This window comes from Chrysemys picta, chromosome 10, assembly GCF_011386835.1.
Source record: "Chrysemys picta bellii isolate R12L10 chromosome 10, ASM1138683v2, whole genome shotgun sequence".
In the NCBI taxonomy this organism is placed as follows: Eukaryota; Metazoa; Chordata; order Testudines; family Emydidae; genus Chrysemys; species Chrysemys picta.
Window position 1 is genome coordinate 54,968,321 of NC_088800.1, and position 8,977 is coordinate 54,977,297.

General features: G+C 49.9%; 1 protein-coding gene across 7 annotated transcripts in view; it reads left to right on the top strand.

Moving 5' to 3' along the window:
* Window positions 1–3,840, top strand: part of LOC101944500 (zinc finger protein 239-like) — a 32,359-nt gene extending 28,519 nt beyond the window's left edge. For 6 of the 7 annotated variants that reach the window (XM_065558708.1, XM_065558707.1, XM_065558706.1 and 3 more), the window contains one exon: window positions 1,703–3,840. In XM_065558708.1, coding sequence (XP_065414780.1) covers window positions 1,703–2,898 — 1,196 coding nt within the window. In that variant the 3' untranslated portion in view covers window positions 2,899–3,840. The remainder of the gene's footprint in view (window positions 1–1,702) is intronic. The other variant, XM_065558712.1, reaches the window with a different exon arrangement.
* The last annotated feature ends 5,137 nt before the right edge of the window (window positions 3,841–8,977 follow it).

An 8,977-nucleotide genomic window follows, 5' to 3' on the forward strand; every position in this document is an offset into this window, starting at 1 on the left:
CTGGGGGATGCTGACCCCTAGCACGACCCCTTCTACCCAAGGCCCTGCCCCTTCCAGGGGCCAGAGCCACCCCCACCCCGTACTGGTAAGTGTCCTAAGTTACTTTCACCCCTGTGTAGTAGTAATAATGTTTTTATTAGATTACACATTTGAATTCATATTCTTGCAAAGCACTGTTAACAGATAGGCCTGCAGTGTTTGGGACGCTGTGAATATGTATGTAATCCTAGATAATTATACGTACGTGTGTGTGTATATATATATACAAGCCATCACGACTGTGTGTTAACGGACCGTGGGTTAAGAGGGCCATGCTGAAATATCTTAAGATATATCATGCTGAAATATCTTAAGATATATATATATCTTAAGATATTTCAGCATGGCCCTCTTAACCCACGGTCCGTTAACACACAGTCGTGATGGCTTGACTCCTGACATCCGCGCGTAAACGGGTCTGTACTGTAGAAAGATTAATTTAAATAAATCTATACAGAAGCCCCTGAAACCCCATAAGAAGGGTCCCTAATCCATGAACTATTGGAACGCATTTACAAAACTTTTCTTAAACATTACATTAATATATTGTCTCATACATAGAATTAGAATTTATAATCCCTAATCCATGATGAGATATCTTTGAGCTATAATGTATCTTAATTAAAGCTCCCTTTAGATAGGTTTTTGCCCCAAAAAGCATTTTATCAAAAAAATCTGATTTTTTTAAATCATTGATTTTTATCCACCCTGCTCCAAAACTTGCCCCTCTCATTCATATATGCAACAGTGAAGATCTTGCTCCCCTGCTGCTTCCATTTTGACTCCCCACACTGTGATGTCCCTACCTACACCTTCTTCAATAGCTAGGGAACAGATGGAAGAATACTTGGATAAGGAAGACCATGATCAGCAGCCTCTAGATCCAGCCTCTACAGTGGACCTCTCGTCTTCCTCTCCTGAGGCAGCAGTATCTTCAGCACCCAAACTGATGAATATGCAGCACTGGCTGGATTGAGTTAAATCATAGGAAGAGACGTCAGGAGGTCATCCAGTCCAAACCCTTTCTCACAGCAGGACCCAACTAAATCATCCCAGCCAGGGCTTTTCAAAGTCATTTAAATCTCTGATTTAAATCATGTGTTAAATAAGCAAGCAGGAAACTTGATTTAAATAGTTAATTTTAATCTTGTTTTGCATTTGTACTTTTTAGTTGCTTTCCTAAGGAAATGTTAAATCTCATGGTTGGTATAACTATTAAAAACATAGTCCTTTTCAACCAAATATAGCCTTTACACTAAATCTGGTACTTTTTATTAACAAGGAGTATACACTATATATAGACATTTATTTGAACAAAAAATAAAATGTAGCCATGGTAGGACAAGTGGCTGGAGGGAGCCACCTGGCGTGCTTGTCTGTCCAAGATCATCGACGTGTACTCAAGGTGGCTAGTGGCAGCCTATCCTGCTGCTGGGGCTGCATTCTGTTTTTAGCATGCTAAGTTAGATGAGAACTAGTATGAATATGTCTCCACAAGCTGGGAATCACTCCCACAGACTCGAAGTGTCGACATACCCTGTCACATGTAACAAGTGCAGGTATCATATGTTCGTATGTAAATAAGATTTTCAAGATGAGTCCTTGTTCTAAGTTTTCCTTTCTCTCCTGTGACTCATCTCTGGATTCTCATTTTATTGACTAGGTGATGGGATGGTGAGTGAGAATGAGGAGGAGAATCTGCACCAGGAAGGTCTTGAGTCAATGGAACCACAGGGCAAGTTATCACGAATACCCCAAAGGAATATTTCCCAGAGTCCTGAGCAGGGCAAAGCCTGTGAGGGTCAATGCAGATTGGAAAGGCATCTGCGAACTCCTCCAGGGAAGAGACAAAGCAAATCAACTGCATGTGAAAGAGCTTTCAGGAAACTGCCAGACATTGTCCAACAGGGAAATCCTATGAGGAGAAAATCAGTAATGTGTGATGACTGTGGGAAAAGCTTCAGGGTGAGCTCAAACCTCAGACAGCATCAGAGAATCCACACCGGAGAGAAACCCTTTGGATGTGCCGAGTGTGGGGAAAATTTCCGGCAACGCTCGCACCTTATTCAGCATCAGAGAATCCACACAGGGGAGAGACCCTATGAATGTGCTGAATGTGGGAAAAGCTTCAGTATGAGCTCTAAACTCATTCGGCATCAGATAATCCACACAGGAGAAAAACCCTATAAATGTGCCGAGTGTGGCAAGAGCTTTAGTGGGAACTGGCAGCTAATTCAGCATCAGAGAATCCACACAGGAGAGAGACCCTACGAATGTGGTGACTGTGGGAAGACTTTCAGTGTGAGCTCAGCCCTTACTCGTCATCAGAGAACCCACACTGGAGAGAAACCTTATGAATGTGCCCAGTGCAGGAAAACCTTCAGTCAGAGCTCAGAGCTTATGAAACATCAGAGAGTCCACACAGGCGAGAGGCCCTATGAGTGTGCTGAGTGTGGGAAGAGCTTCACTGTGAGCTCTGCCCTCATTCAGCATCAGAGATTCCACATGGGGGAAAGACCTTATGAATGTGCCGAATGTGGGAAAAGCTTCACAGTGAGCTCACACCTCATTCAGCACCGGCGATTCCACACGGGGGAAAGGCCTTACGAATGTGCTGACTGTGGGAAAAGCTTCCTTTGGAGATCAGCCCTTCTTCGACATCAGAGAATCCACACAGGAGAGAGACCCTATGAATGCACCGAGTGTGGGGAAAGCTTCCGTCAGAGCGCGCATCTTATCCAGCATCGCCGAATCCACACTGGGGAGAAACCCTATGAATGTGCCAACTGTGGGAAAGGCTTCACTGTGAGCTCTGCCCTTATTCGACATCAGAGAATCCACATGGAGGGGGAGCCCTAAGAGTGGTCTGAAAGTGGAGAAAGCTTCATATCCGATATCCTTCCAGGGTCTCCCAGTGGATGGAAGCCAGTTGTGTTTCTACTTTGGGACCACAGTTCTTCCCTGTTCATAGTGAATGAAAAATGCCTTGCTGAGGATGGAGTGTCGGTGGTCGAGTTAGAAAAAGAGGCAGTGTTGGTGCTCGAAGAAGAGTCATGTAAGGCCCTGGGGTGTTGAGAGGAATGCATGCTGGGAGCCAAAGGAAGGGACCAGGAGGTGTTGGGGGGTGGGTCATTTGGGTGATGGAAGGGGAGTAAGTAGTGTAATTAAGGGGAAATCATGTTAGTCATTTTTAATAAATATATTTAAGAGGAATGAAAAAATGAGCACAGGGAGGACCTCAGACAATTTATAGTGGGAAATAAATGGAGCATCTTCTAGCAGATAGAGCAGAAGGTGGAAAGTCAGCACTCTTGGGTTCTATTCCCAATTCTGTCACAGACTTGTTTGGTAACTCTGGGCAGCTCACTTCACCTCACTGTGCCTTCATTCCCCCCATCTGTAAAACAGAGACTATAATAATGATAATCACTCTTACAGGAGGATTTTACTATTTAATGTCTTTATTAAAGTAGTGCCCAGAGGCCCCATCAGGAATTGGGGCTGTATTATACTAGGTGCTGCACAACAAGGTTTGCACAGTTCCTGCCCAGAAGAGTTTACAGTGTAAGAAACCAGCTTCCTTCTCTGGGATTCTGTAGCTCTTGTTACTGACAAGAATTTTTCTTGAAGTTATGAGCTTTGAGGATTCTTTTTGTGAGTGAAGGGAGCATAGTTGTGTGTTTTTGTTTGTGTGTGTGTGTGTTTGAAATATGGATTTTAAAGGTATGAGTTTAATTCTAGTTTCAAAAACCATTCTCTTTATTGTTTTTTAAAGTTCTAATAAAAAGTTGTTTAAAATGATCCATGTCTCCTTCAGTTTCCTGGAAACGTTCTCACTGTCAAGTAGCATGTCAAGATCCACAGCTCCACTCAGTGGAAATCACTTATTTCTGTGTCCGGCCCATTCATGAATGCTTGTGATCAAGAATCAGGAGTACATGTGAGCTCGAGATTATTCAGGCTCTGACTGCATTAAAGAAATGTCATCAGTGTAATTAATGTAGTTACACCAGTGCCACCACTGGATATAGACATGTTGCACAGCATAAAATGGGCTGTCATCAGGGCAGTTCAATCCAGTACCAACTATGTAGTGACAACAGGGCAGATTTCCTTAAAGTAGATAAAGCCTTCCAGCTGGGATGGCTCCTTCCTGAGAGGCTGTTCTCCATAGGGAGAACCTGACAGTGTCTTCAGCACCTATCTTCTGTCTGTGGTTTCCATTTATATTTAAGAGTTCAACAAACTTTTCTTTAAATAAGAGCTCCTTTAAGACATTCTGGCCAGACTCCACCCAGGCTTGTGGTTTCCATTGGATCACTAGCTCCTGCCCCAGTTTTCTGGTACTTTTTAGAATACCCTAGTTTCCTGCTGTGTCAGGAGTTCTACATCCTCTTTCCTTGTTACTCAGCTAGCCCATTTTCTATCTCAAAGACCCCCTTGGAGGTTCTGGCTCTATAGATGGAGCTTAAAGTTGCATCTCAACAGTTGGGCTCTGATTACATTCACCCACTTGTCTTTGTATAAATCAGCAAACAACTGAGATTATTGGAGAAAAAGTCTTGACACTTGTGTTAATCATTAGACAAATCATTTTAGTTTTTTTTTTTTTATATATACTAGCCTCATCCACTTAGTCTGAACAGGAGCAAATGGCATTGCCACCTTCTTCTACCCAAAAAAATGCATTCAGCCCCTCCCATCTCGCATCCCTCCCAGAAATATCAAAACAAAAAACCAAAACCTGAAACCAATCAACCTAAAATGTGTTAATTAAAAAAAACACTCTAAGCTTATTTTTATTCTGAAAAGGAGTAATGACAGACTCCATAAAGGCCATTAGGGACTAATGCTATTGATTTCACATAGGTGCTTAGATACTAGCATGATGGGTGGCAGTATAAACCCTTAAGGAGGTGTCTAAATGGGGGGTTTAGTCCTCAATAACTCAAGTTAGTCCAGCGTGAAAATGTCTGCATATACACAATGCAGTTCGTCACAGCGCATGAACGCCACATTTATCACAAGCTCTGGAATTCTCTTTCAAAGTGTATTGTTTGATTCAAATTGAGTTAGTTAAATCCATTGTTTGTCTGCATGCAATGCTGCGATGTACTGTTTTGGCAGTCCTCCAACTTCTATCCCACACTGCTTTGCAGGTGTCCAGTACTGACCTGTCTGTTTACCTATGTGCCCTCCACTGCTCTGGGGTCAAGTTGACCAGATGTCCCTTCCTGCATTTAAAAACTGGCACAGGCCCAGAAGTTTCCCATTTGCTCCTGGATTTGACTATAGCAGCATTGCTGCAATGCTATTCCAGAAACCTTGCAACCAGGGCCGGCTCCAGGCACCAGCCCACCAAGCATGTGCTTGGGGCGGTGCCTGGAGGGGGGCGGCGTGGCGGGGCCCCAGCTGGGCTCGCCGCCCTCCCCCCAGTGCTCCGGCCGGTCGGGGAGAGCGGAGAGCCCCGGCCAGGCTCTCCGCCCTCTTCCCAGCGCTCTGGCCGCTGGGGGCTCTCCGCTCTGCTCCCGGTGCTCTGGCCAGTCGGGGATTGCAGGCCCGCGGCCGGGCTCGGCGTCCTCCCCGCCGCGCTGGGGGGGAGGGGGGGGGCGGAGGGTGGCTTTTTTGCCACCCTAGGCAAAAAAGCCAGAGCCAGCCCTGCTTGCAACATGCCTCGTGGAGTGCTGAGACCCTAGATCTCCTAGCCATCTGGGGAGAAGTGTTGGTGCAGCAATCTCATGTGGCAAGTCACTGGAATAAAGATCTTTTTGTGGATGTGGCTAAGATGATGTCTGCAAGGGGTTACAACTGGATGCCTACCAATGCTGAGCAAACAGCTCGGGTATTTACACTAAAACCAGGGTTAGACATTCTATACCTTGGGGGCAGGGCCGGCTTTAGGCCAATTCCACCAATTCCCCCGAATCGGGCCCCGCGCTTAAGAGGGCCCCGCGCCCAGTGGCAGGGTTGCCCAGAGTGGGGGGGCAAGTGGCAGAGAATCCCTTCCCTGGCTAGAGGCACCTTTTTAATCTTTACTCACCCGGCGGCGCTCCAGGTCTTTGGCAGCGGGTCCTTCACTCGCTCCGGGTCTTTGGCGGCACGTCCTTCAGTGCCGCCGAAGACCCGGAGCGAATGAAGGACCCGCCACCAAAGACTAGGAGCACGGCCCGGTGAGTACAAGCCCCACGTGTTTTTTTTAACGTGGTTTTTTTTTTTTTAAGTCATCCCTGTCGGGGCCCCGTCGAAACTGTTCAAATCGGACCCCGCACTTCCTAAAGCCGGCCCTGCCCGGAGCTTCTTTCGCTCCGGGTCTTCGGCGGCGGAGGGGGGTCCCTCCGTCCCGGGACCCGCCGCCGAAGTGCCCTGAAGACCCGCGGCGGGGGGGTCCTTCTGCCCCGGGACCCGCCGCCGAAGACCCCAGGCCCCCGAATCCTCTGGGCGGCCCTGCAGCCCATCACCCCTGGGGCAACACCTCTCAAACTGGGTCTGTGAGCCTGGACCAGCAGGAGACGGGCACTGCCCCAGGGCAGGAGATGGGCTCTGTGAGCCCAGAGCAGCAGGAGACGGGCACTGCCCCAGGGCAGGAGATGGGCTCTGTGAGCCCGGAGCGGCAGGAGACGGGCACTGCCCGAGGGCAGGAGAAGGGCTTTGTGAGCCTGGAGCGGCAGGAGACGGGCACTGCCCCAGGGCAGGAGACGGGCGCGGTCCAGCATGAGAGGCACTGAGGTGGCCCTGCCCAGTCTGGTCAGCGCCTGGCCCTAGCAGCCCCATTCTAGGCCTGGCCCATCAGTGTGAAGGGCCCAGGGATCACTGGCCAATCACCTCCTGCCTCTGGGACCTCTGGCAGCGGTGCCCACGTTCTCCCCTCCCAGGGAACGCCCAGCAACAGGCTGGGCCTGGGGGCGTCTCCCACCCCTCCCAGGGTGGGCCCGAGGAGTTTTCTTGCCCAGGGTAGGGGACATTTTAGGTGCCCACCAAACAGCTGAGCAAAAACAACACCACAAAACAAAACCACAACCCAGTAGTTGTCATTCAGGGCAACCACCCTGATCGCCTGCCCCTCCGGCTGGCCCTGTCCTACCAGAGCCAGCACCAGCGCCAGCGCCCTCCCCTGCCAATCTGCTTCAGGTGCTGGAACTTTCCACAGACCCCAGACCCCAGGACAAGCACAGGCTGGCAGGCTGAGTGTTCCCAGTGGGGCTGGAGCCAGGCTCGGAGACCCACCCCCCTCATCAGGTGTCAGAGCCCCGGCTCCAGTCCAAGCAGGAATATCTACGCTGCTATTTTTAGCCTGGTGAGCCCAAGTCAGTTGACCTGGCTCTGAGACTCACTGCCCTGGGGGGGTTTGCAGTGGAGATGTGCCCTGGACACACACACACCACAGGGCCTAGGATCTGAAAGTGCTGCAGCAGGAATTGTTCCCAGCAATGACTAGGGTTTCCCCCCACCCCGTATTCTCCAGGCCTCAATTGGCCAGTGTCCTCTGTGCAGCATGGCTCACACTTGCTTTTACTGTACTGACTTTGCTAGTGCTTTTTATGGAGCCTGTTTTAAAATTAGGCAAATACCTAGATGAGTTGATGCACCCCTTGGCAGACCTCTGCTACCCCCATGGGCAGGAGCGCCGCCAGCTTTTTTGGCGCCCTAGGTCCCGCCCCCGAAATGCCGCCCCCGACAGAGGCAGCGGAAGGTCCCGCCCCCGAAATACCGACGACTACCAGGGCGGCCGAAGATCCGGCCACCACAGTCGCCGCCCCCCAAATGTTAGCGCCCTAGGTGACCGCCTAGGTCGCCTAATGGGTTGTGCCGGCCCTGCCCATGGGTACGTGTATCCCTGGTTGAGAACCACTGCTGTAGGCCATACTTACAGGATGGGCGTCTCCATCTTGGGAAGCAGGGACTCTGAAAAAGATTTGGGGTTGGTGGTGGGTAATCAGCTGAACGTGAGCTCCCAGGACAATGCTGTGGCCAAAAGAGCTAATGCGATCCTGGGATGCATAAACAGGGGGATCTCAAGTTGGGAGAGAAAAATTATTTGACCTCTCGATTTGGCAGTGGGGCGACTGCTGCTGGAATCCTGTGTCCAGTTCTGGTGCCCACAGCTCCAGAAGGATGCTGCTACATTGGAGAGGGCTCAGAGAAGAACCATGAGAATGATTAAAGGATTAGTAAAAATGCCTTACGGTGACAGACTCTACAAACTTAGCGAAGAGGTTAAGAGGAGACTTGGTCACAGTCTAGAGGTATCTACAGGGGAACAAATATTGAATAATGGGCTCTTCACTCTAACAGAGAAAGTATAACAGGATCCAATGGCCGGAAGTGGAAACTAGCCAAATTCAGACGGGAAATAAGGAGTCAATGTTTGACAGGGAGGGTAATTCACCACTGGAGCCATTTCTCAAGGGTTGTGGTGGAGTCACCGTCACTGGCAATTTTTGAATCCAGGCTGGCTGTTTTTCTAGACGCTCTGCTCGAGGGGTTGTTGGGGGCAGGTCTCTGGCCCGTGCTCTACAGGGGGTCAGAGCAGATGGTCGCAATGGTCCCTTCTGGCCTTGGAAGCTCTGAAATGATGAAGGGCTGATCTTAGCTCCCTGGGCTTCGGCAGCTGCTCTAGTCTCTAGACAGCTTAGCTGGACTGAGCCCAGCCTCCGGCCCTGCCTCCCTGCTGCCCGGGACGAACAGCGCAGGGCGCATGCACCGTAACCTTGTGGGGAGAGCAGGAGGAGTGCCTGGCGGCGGGGGGGGGGGGGGGGGCGCTGGGAGGCAGGAAATAAAACTCTCTCCATTTGGATGCAACAAACCCACAGAATTCTATGGTAACTTGGAAAAATGCCAAATCGCACAGGCCTCAGGGGGCGATGACGGGGCCGTTCTCCCTTCGCCAAACCAGTGGCTGCGGCTTGCTGCACACTCACATGCACCACTTACGCTGGGC